Source organism: Larimichthys crocea, chromosome VII, assembly GCF_000972845.2.
Source record: "Larimichthys crocea isolate SSNF chromosome VII, L_crocea_2.0, whole genome shotgun sequence".
In the NCBI taxonomy this organism is placed as follows: domain Eukaryota; kingdom Metazoa; phylum Chordata; class Actinopteri; family Sciaenidae; genus Larimichthys; species Larimichthys crocea.
The window spans coordinates 28,315,663-28,338,603 of NC_040017.1; the positions used below are offsets into that span (position 1 = coordinate 28,315,663).

General features: G+C 43.4%; 3 protein-coding genes across 9 annotated transcripts in view; all 3 read right to left on the reverse strand.

Annotated features, from left to right (window-relative positions):
- Nucleotides 1–4,719: 4,719 nt before the first annotated feature.
- LOC113746095 (flocculation protein FLO11) lies at nucleotides 4,720–9,724 on the reverse strand. 4 transcript variants are annotated; one of them, XM_027280514.1, is made up of 7 exons: nucleotides 9,566–9,724; nucleotides 7,899–8,173; nucleotides 7,709–7,803; nucleotides 7,094–7,250; nucleotides 6,721–6,903; nucleotides 6,297–6,350; nucleotides 4,720–6,217 (listed from the first exon to the last, which is right to left on the reverse strand). In XM_027280514.1, the coding sequence occupies exons 2-7, from the start codon at nucleotides 8,038–8,040 to the stop codon at nucleotides 5,349–5,351; spliced, it is 1,500 nt and encodes a 499-aa protein (XP_027136315.1). In that variant the 5' UTR covers nucleotides 8,041–8,173; nucleotides 9,566–9,724; the 3' UTR covers nucleotides 4,720–5,348. The 4 variants fall into 4 exon arrangements, with proteins under 4 accessions (XP_027136315.1, XP_027136316.1, XP_027136317.1 ...); XM_027280515.1 differs by having other exon boundaries at nucleotides 9,518–9,724; XM_027280516.1 differs by lacking the exon at nucleotides 9,566–9,724 and adding an exon at nucleotides 9,249–9,327.
- Nucleotides 9,725–9,818: 94 nt separating this feature from the next.
- Nucleotides 9,819–17,030, reverse strand: LOC113746096 (synaptosomal-associated protein 25). Of its 4 annotated transcripts, none has more exons than XM_027280518.1 (8): nucleotides 16,978–17,030; nucleotides 15,060–15,237; nucleotides 13,758–13,799; nucleotides 13,405–13,453; nucleotides 11,867–11,978; nucleotides 11,376–11,522; nucleotides 11,071–11,215; nucleotides 9,819–10,652 (listed from the first exon to the last, which is right to left on the reverse strand). In XM_027280518.1, the coding sequence occupies exons 2-8, from the start codon at nucleotides 15,150–15,152 to the stop codon at nucleotides 10,587–10,589; spliced, it is 654 nt and encodes a 217-aa protein (XP_027136319.1). In that variant the 5' UTR covers nucleotides 15,153–15,237; nucleotides 16,978–17,030; the 3' UTR covers nucleotides 9,819–10,586. The 4 variants fall into 4 exon arrangements, with proteins under 4 accessions (XP_027136319.1, XP_027136323.1, XP_027136321.1 ...); XM_027280522.1 differs by lacking the exon at nucleotides 11,867–11,978 and adding an exon at nucleotides 13,005–13,122; XM_027280520.1 differs by lacking the exon at nucleotides 16,978–17,030 and adding an exon at nucleotides 16,715–16,786.
- A 1,112-nt stretch (nucleotides 17,031–18,142) lies between these two features.
- The window catches only part of capns1b (calpain, small subunit 1 b), an 8,715-nt gene continuing 3,916 nt past the window's right edge, over nucleotides 18,143–22,941 (reverse strand). The window contains exons 6-12 of the mRNA XM_027280523.1: nucleotides 21,274–21,331; nucleotides 21,056–21,120; nucleotides 20,346–20,414; nucleotides 20,166–20,244; nucleotides 19,936–20,052; nucleotides 19,523–19,581; nucleotides 18,143–18,543 (exon numbers count right to left, since the gene is read on the reverse strand). Coding sequence (XP_027136324.1) covers nucleotides 18,517–18,543; nucleotides 19,523–19,581; nucleotides 19,936–20,052; nucleotides 20,166–20,244; nucleotides 20,346–20,414; nucleotides 21,056–21,120; nucleotides 21,274–21,331 — 474 coding nt within the window. The 3' untranslated portion in view covers nucleotides 18,143–18,516. The remainder of the gene's footprint in view (nucleotides 18,544–19,522; nucleotides 19,582–19,935; nucleotides 20,053–20,165; nucleotides 20,245–20,345; nucleotides 20,415–21,055; nucleotides 21,121–21,273; nucleotides 21,332–22,941) is intronic.

A 22,941-nucleotide genomic window follows, 5' to 3' on the forward strand; every position in this document is an offset into this window, starting at 1 on the left:
CATTTGGTAGAGGTCTATATTTTAAACTATAGGATCAGTTGAAAAAAAAACATTGATTGTGGTTATTATGGAGCCAAAGTAATAGGAAATGCAAAGAAAAGAAGCTTTTTTCTTGGTGGGGTTCTGGTGCATTAATCTTTGTTCATGTTCAAATAATCTCAACACTCTTCTCTCATCTCGGCTTCTGGATCCTGCTGACCTGGAAATATATGATGGAAAACAACTCATGTTGTAGCTAAAATAACTCAAATTACCCCTGAATGAACTCCAAGGTGTTACTACTGTACCTTCAAGTGGACGCAGAGGATGGTGATGAGTAACGTGACGAGTAATGTCAAGAGGACGACAAGTCTGATGATCAGCTCCGTCAGATATGCTGAAACGGATTGAAATCGACATTTTGTAATTTCTCTCATTTCTCTGATCATGTCGATGCTACAATAATCAGGTGAATGCCCCACAGCCGAGCTCCCTACAGACCACCTCTGCATCCTGCTGGTCAAAGTCAGCTTCACACACTGAGGACCAGCGCTGGTCAGACTGGTCAGACTTGACCTCCAGTGCCTGAACACAGACTAGTCCCATCCAGCAGCCGGACAGAGTCTGGAAAGTAAGTAAGCGGATTAATATTTACAAAGTGCCTTTTGAAACCAGAGTTAAAAGGTGATGTATGCAAGACAAAACAAAGAAATAAGCATATGAAAACAATAAAACCAGTAAATATCGACTTCTGCCAGTTTAATAATTTGGAAAAAGCAGCTCCAGAGGCTCAGTCACCTTTGGTTTTAATCTAGATTTCAGGACCACCAGACCTGACTGAGGTCAGTAACTATCAGGAGGAAACAAAACATGAATGACTTTTTCAAATCTTGAAGAAATACTTAATTTTGGAAAGGTATAGCTGGATATCGTCTGCATAACAGCGAATAACAGGTGCTTAAATCAAAGTAATAAGTAGTAAAGTAACATCCTTTATACAGTCATATACACCTGATGGGTCGAAGGTCACGGACATTGCTCCTTACGTACAGAGATTTCTTTGGACTCAACAATCACTGACCTGAACAGCTGATCTCCAGACTTGTAGATCTACTAAGACCATGGATGAAGCCGTGGATTAAGAAGTCCGGTGGTGTGTCCGGTAAAGTGACTCTTCTCTGCAATGAAACAACAGAACCACAGTCGAGTTTTCTGCATACAGCTGCAGCCGATGTCAGGTTCCAGGCAGACAACTGGTCATCCACTGGTTTCCAGTCCTCTTCGTGTTTCTTCTCCAGGATACCAGCACAGCGGCTGGCTCCTCAGACCAACCTGACATCATCACCATCAGGAGCGACTGAACAGAGACACAAAAACAATCAATTTATTTATTAATTAAAGTGAGACACAACCAAAATAGTTGTTGCAATAACTGGCTTATAGTGGATCTTAAATCACTGTGCTCTGTAATAAACTGGTATTATCTAAAAGAGTACCTGTTTTAAGAGCAAACCCTCGATAATGTTTTATTTTTAAGATGTAGAAATAAATTCATCATCCATAAATAAACATGTTATCTAACAGAAGTCTCTCTTATCGTCTTTGTTGTTAAAAGTCCTTTATTTCATTCATTTTATATTATCTTCAAATGTTAAAATGTTTTTATTTCATTTGGAGAAAAAACATATTTTGAAGATCTGCTGCTGCTGCGAACCAAAGAACGCATCTCAGACATTTCATTTAATGTCACATTAAAATGTAATAACAGTAAATCTGTTTTCATTAACTAGACTGTAGAAAAAATAAAAGTTCATGAAGTAATATATCATTTGATGTCTGAATATATCGCAGATATTTAATGATCGTTATTATTAATAATTATTTAGTTCCATTCAGGTGACTTTTACTTATTTATTTACTCACATGACTAATTTGATTTATTCTTGTTTGTGAGTGTTAATTCATATTAATAAAACATATCTATGATGCTGAGTCCCTGAACACAACACCATATTAAGAGTTATGTCATCATGCATTAATACGATCCCATAACAGCTTTCATCATTTATTACCTTTTCTGTTCTAAAATACTAAAATAGTTTTAGATTAATCCACCAATGGGGAAATTCTTTTTACATTTATAGACCCAAAACACAACTGGTGTGATACCGGGGTCCAAACTGGAATTGAACGGGCCAATCCAAGTCCAACATCATCGCTGCCACCAGATTATTTCAAACTCTCCTTTCACATTTTTAACTCAACAAATCGTACCTGCATGATTACTGTATATGTGATAATTAAACTAAACTAAATAATATCCACACAAGGTTTCTCATTTCTTAAGACTGAATCTACCTTTGTCTTCATCTTTAACTGACAATTTTGTGTCGTCATGCACGGTAATAATAAAATCCTAAAAGTTTGTGACACTATGTAAAATGTTAAAATAGAAACAAAATGTGACGCACAGACATTAAGACTCAACATTTCATTGAAAATATCTCTTTTTAGCAAAAATAAAAAAAATATTTATTTCAAGCTTTCCACATTCAGAGGCCGATTTAAAACCTGAACCAGAATCTTACCTGAGCAACAGAGTGACACAAACACGAGCAGCACTCTGCGATCCATCTGCACTCAGTGCCTCGCCTCATGCGTCGTCCGGCTTCATCAGAACAGGAGTCAGGTCCAGCCGCCTGCTTTTATTTTGTTAACTGCTTCCTGTTTGAACCATCGTCACAGGTGCTTTCTGTCAGGGGATGAAGCAACTTCACTGACGCTGACAGAGATACTTGGCAGGGAGTTTGTTATTGCAACACAACATGAAGATATCTGGATTAGATCTTTTTAATGGTCACTGTTTTATACATAAGAGGGAGTGATTTACCGTCATTATTGACACTTAAAGACTTCAAACTTATGCCACTGCCACAAACTGCAGTTCCTCTAACGTCCACTTGAGGCTGGCTCCAGAAGTGAGTCAGTCTCCATAAGTCCCCATGTCCAAATGTCCAACTTCACAGCAGAAATAAACATGTTTACAGCCTGGTACAAAAAACAGTTTTGGTCTCTGTAGCTAATTTCCCCGTTCATGACAACTGTACTGAGGGTGAATTTATATACAACTCACCTGTTCACATTATATTAAGGCTTAAAGTTATGCAGGATTAAGAGCATGGACGCTTTGATTGACAGGTGGGTGTGGTTACAGATGACTTGTTTGAGCAACCTTTGTTCAATAGATTTCTTCCACTTCTTCAAAACACCTGTGGCACAAACTGGACTAAACTGAGCTAACGGCAGCTACAGCTGTCAGCAGTTTACTTCACTGTCCATCAGGAAACATTTACTTCATAAAACTGAATGTGTATTAACTCTTACAGATGGAGATATGAAGCCTGCACGTTTCTTTTTTATCTATCGCCATCGCCATCTGCTTTCCACTGAAACGAATAAAGACTAATCAGATGTATCTTGCCGTGCCTGACAGGAAACATGAGGCCGATAACGCCACATCAAACTGATGGGACGATTAAAAGATGGAGAGGAAACCGAGCACGTGAAGAGAAGAGCTGATGAAACCAGTCAGTGTTACTTCATGACAGGCAAACTAATAAAACAAGCTCCTCAAACTCAGTGTTTGAATGTTTATAGCCATAAGAACGAGTATTTAGTTAAATGATGTCAATAAACTCTAATTTAATTCAAATATTGTGCTTTGATAATATCAGAATACGTCAGTATGAGGCCCGCTGTCAGTTTAGAAATGTTGTGAGCAGGTGAACTAAACATACCTCAACTCTCTCTGTGATTTACAGAGTTTCCTGGTGGACAGTGAAGTAAACTGCTGACAGCTGTAGCTGCTGCATGTTAGCTCAGTTCGTTAGCCGGGCTGTGAGCTCAGAGCGCCGGGGGAGTGTTAGTGTTTGGACCACAGGGAAGAAGAAGAAGAAGAAGAAGAAGACGGGGTAACCGGGCTGAGCAGCCTCTATGGACATAATGGCAGAGGAGAAGAGAGTGAAGAGGACGCTGACGGTCTTTTTGTTCTTGGTTCTGTAATAATCTTAAACTCGATTTGTTCCAGCTGCCGACTAAATGTTAAAAAAAAGAAACTCAATAAACAGCGTCTGAAAAAAGAAAACTGATTAATAGATAGAATAAATAAATAGAAGTTATTTAAGGATTTCACCTGTGTGGAAGAACTTTGGATCAGAAGTTAGATGTGACTAACAACGAAGAATTACCTTATTAACACCCTTAAAGGACATTAACTAAAATACTGACTTTACATCTTGTTAAAACTTAAAGAAACGCCTGCTCTGATTGAGACCAGACATGACGGATTTCATCATGTTTGTCGCATCACAGACACGTGCCACCTCACACAGGACGTACTCGTGATGACTCGTCACGCTCGTCGTTCCTCGTTTGACGTAGTTGAAGACATAACGTCAAGGCGACGCGTGAAGGGACGCTCCAACTCTGATGCAGAGCTCGGCTGTAATATTCTACGGACACGCAACAGTTTACTTGTTCCCGTCGTCCAGCGTCTCCGTCACACTCTGGGAACTTCCTCTGTGCTTGGAAGTACATGTCGCTTCATACTCCTACTGTACTACAGTACACAGAGTACTTTATACTTCACTACATTTATCTGACAGCTTGAGTTACAGAAACACGTGAAATCATTTCAAAGATGATCGTCATCGTTCACGCAGAAACATCTGATGGTTTAGATTCTGTTTTTATTTTACTTTATTTAAAATAATTCAGCTTTCGACTGTCGGTCAGACAAAACAAACAGTCACCGTGGGCTTCTGGGTAATCCTTTATGTCACTTTCATACTCGAGTACTCGCAATGAAGTCTGAAATGAACCAAAAGGTCAGTGAGTGGTTCAACTGTCCGACAGCTGACGTGAAGACAAACGTCCACAGACGTGAAGCTCTGTCCGTCCACGGCGTTCAACACAAGTCGACATTTCTGTTCTGATCTTCTCTGACGTCTTAATCAACATTGAAGAACTGATAACTCGTCAATCTGCGAGTACTTGCATACGCCCAAACAAGTACTCGAGTAGTAACCAACCTTACATTACAGTATTTTTACAGTGTAGTATTAGTACGTGAGTAACAGCTCTGATTACTTCAGTCAGTCCGTGTGCGGGAGGGCGGGTTAACTTCAGTAGATCGACACACCTGGTGGCGAGATCGCCACAAACAGGAAGTACAGAAATAAAACGTGAACGACCGGCCTACGATGAAACCGCACGTCCTTGTGCCGGACGCTTTGTCCGGCAGTCGTGAAGTCGACTCCCGACGTTGACCTGCACCCGTCTCGTGGTTAGTTTGTTGGTGTCAGTTTTTTTCAGAAGCGTGCGGCGGAGTGAGGATGATGCGCCGCCACCTGTCCGCTGTTAGCTTTGTCTCTCAGCATGGTCAGCGCCGTGTTGGAGAAGTCCCTCAGGATGTCCACCGTCTCCCGCTGCAGCAGCAGAGACTCCTGGACAAACTCCTGCTGGCTCTCCACCAGCAGCTGGACGGACTGAGCCAACACCTCCAGAGACTGCGACACCGACGTCAGGAGCATCCTGCTGGCCCGCTGCTGCTGCAGGCTCTGGGAGGCCATCTGGGCCACGTGGTCGTGGGCTCGGCGGGAGGACGCTCCGGCTGGGAGCGGGTCGGATGGGTTGTTCGAGCCTGAGGAGGTGGAGGGATGAGTGGGTGGGGGAGCTAAGGAGGAAGTAGACGGTTGATTAGAGATGGAGGAGGGAGCGGAGGTTGTGGTCGGGGTAACCGAAGAAGAGGATACAGCGACAGTAGGAGCAGGAGGTGGTGGGATGGAGGAGGAGGAGGTGGAGGGCGCAGGTTCAGAGGTAGAGTCATTGGCTGATTTTGAGGAGAAAGTAGCGGGGGCGGAGGAGGAGGAGCCTGTGGGAGACTGCGACGGAGGAGGCGCAACAGAGGACGAGGCAGCGTCTGCATCAGATGCCGAGGGGAAGTCAGAGGAGGTGGAGGGTCCGGTTGGAGGTCTGGACGAGGTGGTGGTGGTGGTGGTGGTGTGGTTCTGGCTGCTGTTTCGGGAGTAGGTGTGGACCGGCTTGACCCTCAGCAGGGCGTCGTCAGGGAGCGGGTCCAGGGAGGTGTTGTTGGTAGTGGAGGAGGGTGGAGGGGCAGAGGGAGGGTAAGAGGAGAACAGGGAGGAGTCGTCGTTTTCGTCAAAGTCCATCGTTTGTTCTGGAGGAGACAACACGTGATTTTAACAACTCGGGAATTTATGGGAACAAACAGAAATATATAAAAACGACATTCTTACCTCCGTCGTCGGCCATGTCCAGGTCAAACTCAGACGAGGAATGGAAAGGATCGCCTGAACAACAACAAGGAACGTCACATCACCACAGAACACGCCAAGCGAAAGATTTTTAACGAGGAGGCAATTAGTAGGAAGTCTAAACGAGTCTGACAGCAGAATCAATCTCTTTCTAACATTGTGTTTCTTTGCTGCAGCTCTCGGCGGGTTTCTTAAAATCTGCATTCTTGAATTGTAAACAAACTTTGAGGATCAGTCACAAATGTTTCATATTTTAAGTTTTCTTTAGTGTCTCTTCTTGTTCAGACTAGGCTGAACTTCGGCTTCAGCCGATGGCAGTGGCTGTTACTTACTCAGATGTTTAACAAAGTGATGGGGATATTTCTAATGTTGTTTTGTTCGGTCACAGATTATCAGCTCCACTTACCGCCGAGTTCTTTCTCCGGTGAGGACAGAGGAGAGATGTCGAAGGAGGCTCCTCCGGGTAAAGAGTACGAGCTGTCCGTCAGGCTGAGGTAGGAGTAGGTCGGAGGGTTGGAGGAGGGCGGGCCTTTGTTGTAAAGCTTTGGAAAGTCGTCGTCGTCACCGAGCTCCAGATCGCTGTCGCGGTCTGAGAACAGACAAACGAAAAGTTAACACACTGCTTTGATGCGACGTTTCTGCCCTTCAGTAACGAAAACGACTATTCCTGGTGTCGACAAGTGAGGGTGGCAGCGTTTGTTCAGCTAGTCGAGAGCTCGTTGCCTTGACGGGAAGAATCCGTCCTCTGTTTCATCATCTCGCCATCGTCGCCTCCTCACCTCCTCTCGGACTCATCATGAGGATCTTGTGGACCATCCTCTCCACGGGGCCGAGGTTCTTCTTCCTCAGGTTGCTGCCGTTCGGGCCCCGAAGCGCCACGATGCGTCGCTTCCCGTCACATTTGAGGTCGGCCCATTTCTTCATGATCTGACGCACCTGAGAAGAAACAAAACCTCTTTTATTTAGAGAAGAAGGAACCTCCGACTGCTATAAACTACTGCTGAAGTGAACGATGTTGGACGGTTGGTTTGAGATGAAAAACTGCAGTCTGTACGTCAGGCAAAGGGATTATAAATATTATTTTTATTCAAAATCTACTGAATTCTTTAGTGTTTTGTAGATTTTTAACTCATACTTCCTTTATAGGCACATTACATGCATGTTTATGATAGCCTAGGTTCTCCTGAATCCATAGATACCAAACACATGGTGTTCCATATACATTACACATTGTTCATAAGTGAAAACGAGATGAAGACGGCTCTTAGTCCCCAGAGGATTAACCAGTAGATGATTTACGTCCAATGCTGGAGAAACATGGACGAACCCTCGACACGGACTAAACTCTGTCTCAGTGTAAACATTGCGGACGTCGCCGTCACGACTCGACAAACCTCTCTGTGGTTCTCTCCCAGTCCGTTGATCTGGTCTGTGATTTCCGCCCACGTCTGTTTCTTCGTTTCAGCCGACACGCCGTGGTTGAACTTCCCTACAGAAAGACACGCAACACGTTAGGAGTCCGGGTCGTTATGGTTCTGATCGGCTTCACACAGACGTTACGGAGGCGACCCAACAAACACTCACTGAGGATGATGTATCTGTTCCTCTTCACCGCCTCCAGCAGCAGTTTGACCTCCGTGAAGGAGAACCTCGGTTTGGACTTCAGCCCTGCTCTCACTCCTCCCACCCTGAACTCCTCGTCGTCGTCACGCCACGAGACCGACATGGCTGCACCTCCACCCTGTCCACTCCGACTCCTCCACCTTCAGACGGCCCTCTACAGCTCAGTCCGACTTCACCTCCCTCCTGGGCCGCCTCGTCCTGAACCAACCCGAGGAGTCCCACCGACTGCAAAGGGCCTGAGAGCAAAGAGGAGGAAGGACCAAATATTATAAACTCGCTCTCGCACTTGTGAGACCACGTCACCTCGATTCTCGCTTCCCGTTAACGTCAGGACCGACTTTAAAATCCATCTGACTGTCTATAAAAGTCTGGATCGACCTTATTCTAACGCGTTCATTAATCTTTTATATTCTGAGTCTGTTTTTGTGTCTTTGATGCTGTTTGTTTTGAAAACTTTGATATAAACTCGTGAAGGTCAGTCATTTAATCCCTCTTTCTACATCCTCGATTCCTCACCTCGCCTCCTCGGACGCGAGGAATCGAGAAGCTGAGGCAGAGGTCAACTAAATGTGCGTCCTCCGTCACGCCTCGCCAGGCGCTCATAGCTCCTCTGAGGGAGACGTTACCACCTTAGTGACGACTCCACCTGAACCAAACGTGAAATATTAAGAGAGGTGTCTCAGCTCAGGCTGAGAAGAAGCTCTACCCTCCACATGGTCATAATATATAAATATAAATATATATATTAGTCTGTGTGTGTTTGGAGCTGGTTTTCAAGGCGTCGTCCTCAGCTTGTGTTCCTACACTGTCCCCTTCTGGCCGGGTGAGTAATGTTTTGTTGAGATTAGGTGTCAGATTTAAATAAAAACACATAAACTGAGCTGTCTTAATAGAATAACCTAAATGTTTGTCATTCAACTTATTAATTCATTAATTTAAGTAAAATTAAAAAAAAAAACATTTCTTCACATGATTATGTCATAAATATTCTTAAATATTCAACTTTTTTAATTTTTCTAAATATTATAATAAAATGTTTGTTTTTTTCCCGCCGAGTTAACGTTGTGGAAACGTTTAAAATACGTTAATTAACGGTTGAGGAGGAACACGTTTAAAAAAAAAATTAACATTGCGTCTGCGCTGGTCACGTGCTCCCCGCTGGTCACGTGCTCCCCGCTGAGCCAATCAGCGGCGGCCGTCCTGGAGTCTTTGTTGAGCTCGTGCCCTGCCTCAGCCTGCTGTAGCTCGCTCGTGCCTGGCGGCTCACACACACACACACACATACATGTAGAGGGACACAGACAGACACACCGACTCTCCGCTCCGTGTGTGTCCGCTGAGCAGAGCCGAAAAGCGGACACGGATTCCGGCATCAACGCGTGGATTTATCGCGGATGTAAAAAAAAAAAAAAAAAAAGGCGCCATTTAAAAAAAAAAAAAAAAAAGGCGCCATTTAAAGAAGTCGGTTTACGGCGACTATCGGTGGCCGAGATGACGCTAGCTAGCTCCGCTTCGCTCTCTTTCGCCGCGTTTAAACCGGCCGACCGGCCCCGGTGTGCGGTGTGTTACCGGACACTCACCGCCGCCGTGCGGTGTTTGTAACGGTGCGTGCGTGTTGAAACGGTTACCAGGATATAAAATGGCGCTGTTCTCTCCCTCCTCTTCTTCCTCCGCGGTTCTCCCGAAAGTTCGGAGTGACGAGAACGACGCTACTGCGCATGCTCCGAATTATTATTTTTCCCTCCCGTCGCGCGCCCCCTGCTCAAAATCACAACGTCCACCAAAACACGCGAAACTTCACTAATCATCAACATTTAACGCTTAATTTAAACATCTAACCTGCTCATTATTATAAAACTCCTTAATTAGTCAGCCACGACGTGTTTTTATACGTTTTTTATTCATATTTCAGCATGTAAACACAACCAGACATCAATATACTGAGCAGCGGCCTCTTTAAGGTCACCAGCTGATCTAACACACACAAAAAACAAGATTCATGTGATTTCAGATAATCAGACTCCCCTCCCTATTTTAATTATAATAAATAAATCGTAATTTTTATATAAAAACATGCAAAAGAAGACAAGATGATGGCAGCATGAAGGGGGAGCAGGTTCCACGTTTGGCCGCTTGGTGTCGCCAGAGCTGCGCCTCTGGACACAAATACGTGTTTCCTTATTTGGTGCGATACCCGCATCCGCCTGCAGAGGGCGCTGCCCTGCACGTGTTTGCCCCCTTTCTGTATGAGGTGTGTGTGTGTGTGTGTGTGGTACACACTCATGTTTACGTTTGAAAATTTAAGAATTAGCTCATGTGATCTGCATATTTGTCCCGGTGGTTTAAAAGGTGCAACAAGCCAAACGAACCCACGATAAATTCTCGGTTCGTGCATTGGTGTGACAGTGCTCCCTGCTGCTGTTGCTGCTGTTGGTGGTGGTGGAGGTGGTGGTGGAGGTCGGTGCTGCTGTCAGTGACCCAGTTTGCTTTCTGTGCTGAGTGACCGCAGAGGGTGTCAAATGCAAATTAACAAAACAAAAAAAAAAAGGCCTGTGCGTGTGAAACGATAACAATCAGAATATCACAAGTATAAACAGGAAGTGACCTCAAGCAGAGACTAACGGCGGCGAGTGTTAAAGCGTTTTCCTTCTATCGCTTCATGAGGTTGTTGGCTTTCTGGTTGGCGGCGTCGATGCGCGACACGTTGAGGTTAGCCTGCAGAGAGAGAGAAAGACAGGAAGTGAGAACCACCAGAGATCAGCTCTGATTGGTGTTTTAGTAAAGAAGCTATCAGTAAAAACATTTTCTGCTGTTGGAGGTACTATTTAAAAAATATGTCCATCTCGTCAACAGTTCACATTCACGCATGTTGTTCTGTTGTTCAGCATTGTTTTGCACGTCTGCACATTACACAACAGAAATGTCTCAATCAAGAACTGATGCAGGTTTTAGACAGTCTGTGGGGACGTCACGGAGACTACGTCCAGGTTTTAGACAGTCTGCGGGGACGTCACAGAGACTACGTCAGTGGTTTATCTACAGCACTTTGTCCTTGATCCAGTTTTCCTGATGCACAGCCAAAGTTTTCGTTGATACCTTGTGAAACCTCCCGATGACCCTCTCGGTGTCTTACCTTTCCCCCTATGCGTGCGATCTGGTCATTCTGCGTGTCCAACTCATTCCCCACGTCCAGCGCCATACTCTTCAGGTTTCCGATGATGCTGCCGACGTGAGCCAGGTTCTCCTCCATCTCGTCCTCTCGGGCGTCGTTGGTCACCCTGAGACAAAGCGGAGTAAAGTGTGTGTTTGCGTTTGGCCAGCTGCCCGATGACGGATGACGGGTAGTATTACATGTCAGTGTGTTCAAAAGAAGAGCAAACATTCACCACAGCTGCCTCGCTCAACACACAATAACACTTCATTTAACTCTTCTATTACCTTTGTATGTATCCTCCGCTCATGATCATGATCTCCCGCTCGTCCACAACGCGAGACGATGGCGGCTGATTGGAAACAATGCCGTCCTGACCGGCGGTGCCTCCCCAGATGGCCTTGTATGCACCGCTCTCCTCAAAGGCCTTCAGTCTGAGAGAAAGTTGGAGATTAGCCTGTTGAACGTGATGCAGAACCACTCCAGTTGGAGATTAGCCTGTTGAACGTGATGCAGAACCACTCCAACCACTTAAATTGAAGGTTTTAGACAGTCTGCGGGGACGTCACGGAGACTACGTCCAGGTTTTAGACAGTCTGCGGGGACGTCACAGAGACTACTACTAGACAGATTGCAACAGCAAGGCAAGCAGGCGACACGAGAATGCTGAAGCAGCTGATGAGCGTCTGAAAACATGTTTACCATCTTCAGTCGACGTCATGAACTCACCTTAGAATAATGTGCAAGAGTCAAACACACATGAACAAACAGCACCTACTTATCACAGGAGCAGAGGCCGCAGCATTTGCCCAGGTCGGTCAGGTTTTTCTCTGCCTCCTTCATATCAGAGTTGATCTGATCCAAACCCTCCTCTATGTGCTCCAACTGCTCTACGGGAGGAGAACCAGGAGGAGGGAGGAGGAGCAGAGGGAGACATGGAGAAGGAGATGGGAGAGGACGTGGCAGCAGAGATGAAGGAGGTAAAGAGAGAGGGCGGAGGAGGGCAAATCAAATTCCAAAATAAAACGCAAAATATTTCCCAGAAGCCCCCACAGCTGAACTGAAAACACCAGCCACCAGCAGCTGAACACGAGACGCCCCAAACATTCATAAATAACGTCACTCTTCACTAACTAACTGGCCCATGCCGGGCCGAGCTGTGCCAAACTGTGCGTTCTCCGGACTCGGTGCCCAGTTCCATTCAGTTTTGACGCTCAGGAGGTCAGGAGGTCTTTCCATTTATTTCAGTGGAGGGTCGTTGGCTTCTCACTTTGTTTATTTCATGTACCAGCTTCTAAATCTGAGTCTGACTCGTAATTTATGCTGCAAAATAATGACACGAAGAACTTCAGTTTGATTTGTATCCGATGATTAGACCGATCTGAGTGTCTGCTTGTCCACAAGTTGGATCTGGATCAGCTTCTCCTCCCGCACGCCCTGCATGGTTTTTCGCTGACACCCCTGCAGCATGGACTGCCGGAGCCGAAATGGACAACCCTCCACTGAAATGAATGGACAAACCTCTGAATCCAACCAAGTGTTTGCTATATTTACAATAGTTTCACTGCTTTATCTCGCTGTCAGACAGCCCTTCAACAGGAAACTGAAGCATTTATATCAACCACACTCCATTGACAAAAACCTGAATACTCTAAATATAACGTGTGCTTAAGACTCATATTTGTTTTGTTGTCATAAAACTACCCAGCTCTCTCTTTAAAGCAGCATAAACCAGCTGTCTTAGTCGGTATCATCAAACTGAACCATTTTGTCAGCGTTGGTGCAGACCTGATAGATGGATGTGGGGGTGTTCTTAATGTGGAACCTCATGCCTTATTCTAAGCTCAATTAGAGTTGATGGAACTGGGCACTGGTACGAGTTTCTAAGGCACAGGATCCTTGGAAACCAGACCTACTTCCTGATTGGCCAGATACAGAGACCACAGCACTGCGCCATGTCCGTCAGATTCTTCTCTGCCTCTCTCATGTCTCTGTTGATGGAGTCCATGCCTTCCTCAATACGCTCCAACTGCTCTGTTAGGAACACGAGTTTCACCGTGGATGGTTTTACGGTGTTGGAACAACAGTTGGCTTTCCCTCCCATAAATCAAAGCTCACGCCAAGTCTGAGGTGATTTATTACGAGTACGTCTCACATACGTCTTCAAACATAAGCTTCAAAACTACAGCTGCTGCTTCCAGTGACCGACAGTCCAACAGTGAATACAGCAGCCTATTGAGGTGGTTTCAGATGCTGGAGGATCCAGGACAGATTGGACAAAGACACTTAAAGAATGGACAAATATAAACTGATTACCTCCTTGTTCATCCAGCATGACCAAAGCTCTGATCCCAGCATCTTTACTCTGCAGGAAGAATCACATAAATATGACAGATCACATGAAGACTCCACGTGTAATGAGTGTTTACGGTCATCTCTTCCTCCGTCTCTTCGTTTTCAGTAAGTCAGAGTTAATCACCTCCCAGCATCCGTCTTGTTTAACGACGTTTGCTGAGACATCTCATTTCCTCTCGTGGAAACATCGATGTGAAGACAACATGATAACGAGGATGAGGGTTGTCCTCTCTCGTTAGTCTTCTTTATTTAATCACTGTACTTCTCCATACAGTACATCTATACAGTACCTATGTATTTCTATCTGTACATACCGCCTCCATCATCTGCATCATCCTCCTCGTGCTCTCCAGAGACTGAAAGACACAAAATATGTGCAGGTTATGGGGTTGTCATTTTCTGAACAATAAATGTTGGTAAAACAGAGACAATAAAGGTCCAAACTGTACATTCAAATTAAATGAAGTGTTATGGAGTACACAGTAATCATTGTAATCAGTGCACAGCAGGTCAGATGAACATGTAAACGTAAAGTTTACAATGAGAAATGAAGAATAAATGGATGTTCAGTTGGTTTGTTTCAAAGTTTATTCAACTTTTTAAACCAAATATTTCGTTTTTTCTCCGTGATGACGTATACAATAAAAGAAAAAGAAAGTGTCTGAATCAGGACTGAGATCAGACGATTTACAGACGACATCGATCATGTTGGGATTATTTCACATCGTGGAAAATTACGAGAAGTTGAAGAACGGAGCAGAAACATTTTGAGGACTTCAACATTAACAAGACGTCAACCAGAGTCAGAGTCCACCACGTTTACAGCCTTAAGACGTGACGACCTGTCTTCACATGGTACTGACAGTCACATGGAAAGTGTGTGTGTGTGTGTGTGTGTGTGTGTGTGTGTGTGTGTGTTGTGTAAATATCATGTTAATCTCCGGGGACTTCCCCGTCGAGGGATGATGAGGTGACAAATGGCTTTGACCTGTAGTACCCTTTAAACCCCATGGAGTGTGTGTGTGTGTGAGTGTGTGTGTGTGTGTGTGTGTGTGTGTGTGTGTGTGTGTGTGTGTGTGTGTGTGTGTGAGACCTAATGATGTTTCTCTGCACCAGGAGACTGGTCATCTCCTTAGCAACCAGGTAAGTCATGTGCTCTTAAAGGGAGACTCCCCTCAGGCTCAGAGCTCTTCACTGATCTGTCGAGTGTGTTTGACAGTGTGGGTGTGTGTGTGTGTGTGTGTGTGTGTGTGTGTGTGTGTGTTGTTGTGTTGTTTCGTCCCTCTGGTCGTCGCCTCAGTTATTTTGAATCTTCTGATGATAACATTTATTGGTACCTATGAAAGATGCGAAGCACTGAGGGGAGAAGTTCAACATGTTACAGTTCACCATCCAGGTCCTCAGAGGACACTGACTTTAAGGTTTAAGGATGGTTGAAGACGTACCAAAGAAAAACTCAAGGTATTCTCAGACTGAGGGACACTTCATGTCTGGGTACTAACACCTGATGAGAGTAAACTCGAGTGGCACAGGAACCACGACGTGCTCGTCAGTGTCCACAAAGAACTGAAGATCATTCAAACTGCTGACATCATTTACCAGTGAGGTCTGCTCACCTCATCTGTGACGTGATTGGCTCTCCTCTGCAGCTCCTCCTGCTCCGTCAGGATGGGCGGGTCTGACGCCATGTTGGCTGTCCGTGAATGCATGTGTGTGTGTTGGTGTGTGTTGGTGTGTGTGTGTTTTCAGTCCCAGGTGACCAGATTAAGCTGCAGCATCAGGTGGTTTTGTCACCTGGAGAGCAGAGTGACACGGTCATTATTTATAATCACAGACAATAGAAGAGACAGACAGACAGACAGACAGACAGACAGACAGACAGACAGACAGACAGACAGACAGACAGAGAGACAGAGAGACAGATGGACAGATGGACAACCTTGTTTCCAGGACTCAGTTCTCCTGACAACCAGCCAGATGCCATCAGGCATGTCAGTCAGTCAGTCAGTCAGTCAGTCAGTCAGTCAGTCAGTCAGTCAGTCAGTCAGTCAGCCGGTACGATGTAACATCTGAACATGTCGTCCATTCATTCAAACGCTGGAAACAACGTAACCTAGCAACACACTGCGGCTACTGGCCTGGTCATGAGCTTCAGGACTGGTTACCAGTTGGACTGGCTCCTGTCTCTAAGACTTGCTATGTTAGCTACTGATGAATCACTAACTGGTCATTTTCTGTGTTATTGGCAAATTGTTTTGGTCAGATCAGTCCAAGATATGTCGTCTCATAGTCGTCTTAACGTACTCAGTGTGTTACTTTCAGGCTGTATGTCCCTTTACTCTTGAATAAATATGTAGGCTGGCTGCTGATCTGCTCAAAGAACTCTTGAAATGTGAAACTACAAATCAAATCAATCAAATGAAGATCATGTCACTGATTTGTAGTTCTGTTGGGATAACAATGCCAGCTACAACTACAAACTGCTTCTTCTAAAAGTCCATGAGACGACCAGATGAACAAACACCACCCTCCCTGCTGTAGCTCCTCCACCCAGCACTTTCTTTGTGTGTTATCGAGCCGGAGCATCATAATTAAACCAAAGCGCTAATCAGCACCTGCTGGAACAAAGACGAGGACGACCGAGAAGAAGAAGAAGAAGAAGAAGAAGAAGAAGAAAAGACTTTTGATGTTCACACAAAAACTAAATGATGTTTTGATTCCATCTGCGATAAACTGATGAATTATTTATAATCATAAATGTAAATACAAAGCAGGTAAACGTGCCAGATGGGAAACACGAAGGCTCGTCTGACGATATGAAAGCAAATCATTCATAATAAAGACTTCAGTCAGCAGATTTCTGTAGACCAACGTCAATAATTGATCAATTATTAAAGAATCAATCAAACCAATCACTTCAAAAACTCTTTGTCTCACCTCAAACCTTTAAATCAATCTCTCCGACCTCACAGCACACGTGTACTGCTCAGTTTGTGTCATTGTGTGACTTCTCTGAACACGATAACTCTGATGTTAGTGTCTGTGGATGAAGTTAACGTAGATCTGTGTGAGGTCAGATGAAGTGTGGCAGCTCACTCAGCACTTTAAAGACGACTCAGGTGAGACAGGTGAGGTTCAGACTCTGATATGCTGCGTCGTGTTTATGTAAAGACAGAAAGTTCTGTCAGTCACAAAGGTCCACGCAGGTGGAACTGACCAACAGCAGCATCAGATGCTGCCACACGTTACATTACTTCTGATCATGACACACCTGAGCAGGTAGTAAACAATGAACCGTCCTACACCTGGCGCACATCGTGACGTCACCTCCAGGTACATTCACACCTTCAGTCACACTTTGTGACGTGTCCATCAGCTGTTTGTTGTTTGATGTTTAATTAACTCATTAACGACAGATTTCTATGACGTCATCGCCACAGAGAGCTGTGACGTGAGTGTTTGTCTGTCTGAATAAAGTTTCTTCAAACGTCATAATTGTGTTAATAATTACAGTTCTGATTAAATGTGTCTCACCGGTCTGCTCCTCTTTCTCCTCTTCTGCTCCTCTTTCTCCTCTTCTGCTCCTCTTTCTCCTCTTCTGCTCCTCTTTCTCTTCTTTCTCTTCTTTCTCTTCTTCTGCCCCTCTCTCTCTTCTCTCTCCTCCGCAGATCGAACCTGTTGTTCCTCCTCCTCTTCTCTCTCCTCCGCAGATCGAACCTGTTGTTCCTCCTCAGCATCTGTGTCCGCTCTGCACCGCCCCTCTCCTCCGACACACCGGCCCCACCCCGCCCCTCAACAAACACACACACACCCCACAACACACACACACACACACACACACACACACACACAAAATCTTATTTCACCCAAATAAAATAAAATAAAAACAAAGAAATACAATAGAAAAAAATAGAAATAAAATTATATATTATTATTATTAACAATTGTGAGTGCGTGTATATATATATATATATATATTATATATATATATATATAAATATAATATTGAGACAAACATAAAAACAATGAATAAAAAAATAAAACAAATACAAATATAAAATAAAAATAATATATATAAAATTAAAGACAAAGATAACATTTTCATATACATTATAAAACAGAAGAAACATCACAAGTTTCTTTTATTATTCAGAAAAATATAAAGTTTGTTTTAGATGTTTTAGATTTTCAGGAGATGAATTTTGCTGCTCGGCTCCTCCCACAGGTCAACACATGAACAGGTTCACTGCTGACTCTGGATTGTCCATAGGTGTCAATGTTTGTCTCTACCTGTCCTGTGATGAACTGCGGACTGGTCCATGGCGGACCCCGCCTCTCTCCCAAATTGAGCTGGGATAAGCTCCACCCCCACCAGTTACAGGTGATGGTGTAAGAATGTGATTAAATGATGAGTAACACGTGTAGAAGAAGAAGTGATGTATGAATCTGTGTTTCATGATAACTATCCACAGATACAAAAAGCTCAACATAAGTTCAGAAAAACAGAATTCTTATTTTCAGGTGATTAATGTAATGAAAACAGAGTAACACCTAAATACACTGCAGTAAACTAAAGCCTGGACTACACTGGACCTTTTAATGGGATTAATAATTCATAATAATCATAATTAACAGTGACTATTACTTTATCTGTGATTCATTAAAGTGTAAAAACCTTAAAAACTTCCAAACTTCAGAGTCAGGCTTTAATGTCAGTTGTGTCACTTTATTCCTTCAAACATTCAGGATCAATTCAAAATCTGATTAAAAACAGTTTCCAGCCAAATAAAAATCGAGAACTTTTCTTTTTAAATTTGCTCTAAAACAGAAAACAAAGAAATCTCCAACATGGTGGATGTTGTAGCGCCACCTCCTGGCAGCAGCGGGATGGTGCGACAGCACGGCGCCGACTCGACTGTTTGGTCCTGGGTTTTTTTTTTGTTTGGTCCCGTTACCATGGAGATGGTGGGTTTGTTTTAAAACACTATTGCACATCCGTTAAACACACACACACATAACGAGATAGAAGACGATGTTTTTGGTCGTGTAGAGCAGCAGCTTCCCTCCGTCCACTCACGAATACATCGTCAGCTGGAGCCACTGAGAGACACAAAGACACAAAGACACAAAGACACAAAACATCAGATCAGCGTCCACCTGAGGCTGGCTCCAGAAGTGTCCATGTCCAAATGTCCAACTTCACAGCAGAAATAAACATGTTTACAGCCTGGTACAAAAAACAGTTTTGGTCTCTGTAGCTAATTTCATAAAGTATCTATAAACTGAACGATGATTTTAATGATTTTAATGATTTTAATGATTTTAATCGTGTCGTTGTGTCTCTTGACAGAGAAGGACAAAATGGCCGACATTCAGTCAGACTTTTCTGACTTTCAGCAACCAGCGAAAAGAGCGGGAAAATTGACCAAATCTGTCGAAAATATCATTTTCAAACTGCTCTCAGTGGCACAAATTTCACCCTACGGAAATACTTTTAACATCAAACTGTTGGAAATGTCGTGCCGCTCGCTCACATGAACCTGCTGAAGCTGTCGGACTTATAGTTTTGGCTCTGTTAGCTCAGATGTGTCAGGATCACCCACCAACTGCCCCATTTACTCCCATATTAACTGACAGCAGAAATCTGTGGAGGGCAGCAGACGGACCAGTGTTTTTACCTCGCTCTAGAGGTCACATTTTTAACTTTAGCCACGCAAATTATATATGTAGATGTTCAGCAAAGCCTGAGTATGCTCGTAATCAAGTCTGTTCATTGATACGACTTATAGTTTGTTGACAGCTGTCTGTTGTTCGAGGGTTACTTTCGAGGCTTCATCTTTCTCTCAGCAGTGCCAGTTGACAGTCAGCTCCATAGCAGTCCACCAATCAGAGCAGAGCAGCTGTTTCTATTTATAGCTGTTAACTGTCGCTGGTTGCCGGGCAGAAAATTGAATGATACAGCTTGTGGTATTTATACTGTACTTACTGTAGTACTGTCAATAATGCAGTATGGGTGAGACACAGCGAGCATCAGAAACATTCTAGTTAACTTGTTTACTTCATATTTTTAAGTTTTTACCTCCTTGATGTCCAGGTCGATGGTGCCACTGTTGTCCTTATCCAGAGTCTTAAAGGCTCCTGCAGCAAACACACGTTATATAGACACAAATTTAAATCTAAATTATGAGAAGGTTATTAAAGAATTACACCTCAGACATTTGTTCACAGTTATATTATTGAATTATTACAGATTTATTTTTGATGTTTTAGAGGCTCAGAGGAAGAATTTTGTAAAAAAAATGTGAATAAAATGATGCATGACGCCTCTAAAATATAATTTAATGAAACACGCATGCCAAAAAAAACGAAAATATGTGATTTGATTTTACAATTTGGAACAAAAAATAATCGACTTAACCTTTTAAATAAATTTTATTACATTTAAAAAGTTTTAATTAATTATTATTAATAATGATAATCGAGCTGACTCACTGCACATGGCGTCCAGTCGCACCAGGCAGCCAGTGTAATTGTCAAAGTCCATGTCACCGTGCTCGTCGCTATAACGACGGATGATGAGCTTGTAGAGCTGGTCGTTCAGAGGGAACCCTGCACAAACGCAAACACAACCAATCTGAAACGTGTTCACACTGCAGTGATTTAAACACACACACACACACACACACACACACACACACACACACACACACACACACACTCACCTGCAGCCTTGAAGGCCTTCGGCAGCTCCTTGGAGCAGATCACACCTGAGCGGTCGGCGTCGTGGGACAGGTAGATCCCCTGGAGACAAAAACAAACAAACAAACGTTTTATTAACGTTGTTTTCATGTTTGTGCTGACGGACTGGAGGGGATCGAACGCTCGGCACTCAGTGCACTGACCTGCCACCTCTTGATGTTGTTCCACAGGTACTTGAACTCGTGGAAGCCCAGTTTACCTGTGCTGTCACTCTGAGGGGGCGGGGTCAAGGGTCAAACTCAGAGGAAAGCCAAAGAAATGCAAAAAGTGCAAAACAAATAAAACAAATAAAAAACAAACAAGAGACAAAAAACAGACAATAAATAAATAAAAACAGACAAATAACAAACAAAAGAGACAAAAATAATAAACACAAACAAACAAAACAAACAAAAACAAAAAACAGACAATAAATAAATAAAAACAGACAAATAACAAACAAAAGAGACAAAAATAATAAACACAAACAAACAAAAGCTAACAAACAAATAATAACAGACAAAATGAGACAAAAACAGACAGTAAACTAAGCTTGTCCTGTCAACATACTACAAATACTACAACTACTTCTACTACTACTGTCTGATAAGATACTATTACTACTGTTGCTGTTACTACTGCAGGTACTACCACTTATAAAACTGGCCCTGCTGCTGGTACAGTCACTGCAGTACTGTTTCAGTAGTACAGTGTAGCAGTGTGTAATAGTGTAGCAGTGTGTAGCAGTGTGTGGTAGTGTAGCAGTGTGTAATAGTGTAGCAGTGTGTAGTAGTGTGTAGTAGTGTGTGGTAGTGTAGTAGTGTGTAGTAGTGTGCAGTAGTGTGCAGTAGTAGTAGTGTGTAGTGGAGGATACGTCCATGACAGCCACCATGCTCCTGCAGGACTCGATGCTGAAGCCGTCGGTCTTCAGACCTCCATCTGGAACAGGAAGTTCAGTTAACGTTGATTCAAACCAACAGGAAGTGACTGATCGTTAAATTATATTTTTTATACTATAAATAAACTCTGGAATACTTCACATACTTCAGAAATACTACACAGTATTTCAGAGTAGAACACAAACAAACTCACGCTTGGAGATGATTTTATTGAGGATGTTCATCAGCTCAGGGGGGCTCACCTCCATGTCCTGTCACACACACACACACACACACACACACACACACGCACACACACACACACCAAAACAAAGTGAGTCATCTGAAGTGACTCACGCTGAAAATCTGTTTCCGTTTTATTTTTCCACGTTCTGACTCAGAGCAGCTCACATTTCCTCTGTGTTGCCAAAACACTGAAACAACATCATGAGAATGTTATTCTAACGTTAATCTAACGTTATTCTAACGTTGTGCTAACACCATGTTAGCCATGCTTTATCACCACGAGGTCTGCGGCCTCGTCTCAGTTCAGACGCAGCCTGCAGGCTGGTTTGATGAGAACGGTGCGTTTGTTTCGCTTCACGGGATCAGGAGGAGACTGTGGACGCTCTGTGGAGTTTAATGTTAAAATGTTTCTCGTGATGAAGAAACAACAAAATACTTTTCATTTATATTTTATTTATATTCACTTCGTAACAACAGAACAGCTGACAGACTTCTGAAGCTTTGGAGACCCCTACAACTGCAACTACTACTACTGCTACTACAACTAATACTACTGCGACTACAACTAATACTACAACTACAACTACAACTACTGCGACTACAACTAATACTACTACTACTACAACTACTACTACAACTACTACTACTGCGACTACAACTACTACAAGTACTACTACTACTGCAACTAATACTACTACAACTACTGCTACTACTACTAGTACAACTACTACAACTACTACTACTACAACTACAACTACAACTACTGCTACTACTACTAGTACAACTACTACAACTACTACTACTACAACTACAACTACTACTACTGCTACTACAACTACTACTACTACTACAACTACAACTACAACAACTACTACTACTATAACTACTGCTGCTGCTGCTGCAAAACTACGACTACTATGGATACTATTACAATGACTTGAACTACAACTACAAAGAAATATTTACTTTTTCCACTACAACTATTTCTATAACTACTATAACGACTACTACAACAGCCACTATGACTACAACAGTTACTACTGCTGCTGCTACCTCTACTACTAGTACTTCTAGTACTTCTACAACTTCTGTATAACAACTACTACTATTATGTAACATAACACTAAATATTTACGCTACTTTTCTAGTATGACAAGTACTGCTTCTGTTACTACAAGAACTACGACTGGTTCTGTTTTTACTTCTGCAGCTGCTCCAACAGGAAGTTTCCATAAAAGGACGCTCAGCAGTCTGACCCCACCCACAGGTGGGTGTTGTCAGGTATTTACTACAAACACCTTCATCATCGTCATCGTCACTCTCACTGAACATCTGCTAGGTCAGAGAATCCACACAGAGTTCTGGTCTTAGTCCTGGTCTTGGTCTGGTCTGGTCTGGTCTAACTGGTGCACACGCCCCTCTGATGATTCAGAAAACCTCAAACATGAACAACAACGCCCTGAAGTACGAGAGGAGACTCCCCACCAGACAATGACAGGAATGTGTGTGTGTGTGTGTGTGTGTGTGTGTGTGTGTGTGTGTGTGTGTGTAGCACACCCTGCTCTTGCTCATTTGAAGACAGTTTCACTGTTTACAGACACGGAAACAAGTCTTTGAACTCATCGCGGCTCTGAGC

Excerpts from the sequence above, each read along its gene's own strand:
- LOC113746095 (XM_027280514.1), bottom strand. The coding sequence starts at position 8,040 with ATGTCGGTCTCGTGGCGTGACGACGACGAGGAGTTCAGGGTGGGAGGA. Across the intron at positions 7,251-7,708 it reads TGGGAGAGAACCACAGAGAG|GTGCGTCAGATCATGAAGAA; the intron begins GTTTGTCGAGTC and ends GTTTCTTCTCAG. Across the intron at positions 6,218-6,296 it reads GGACATGGCCGACGACGGAG|AACAAACGATGGACTTTGAC; the intron begins GTAAGAATGTCG and ends TGTCTCCTCCAG.
- LOC113746096 (XM_027280522.1), bottom strand. The coding sequence starts at position 15,152 with ATGCATTCACGGACAGCCAACATGGCGTCAGACCCGCCCATCCTGACG. Across the intron at positions 13,800-15,059 it reads CCAATCACGTCACAGATGAG|TCTCTGGAGAGCACGAGGAG; the intron begins GTGAGCAGACCT and ends TGTGTCTTTCAG. Across the intron at positions 13,454-13,757 it reads TGATGCAGATGATGGAGGCG|AGTAAAGATGCTGGGATCAG; the intron begins GTATGTACAGAT and ends TTCTTCCTGCAG.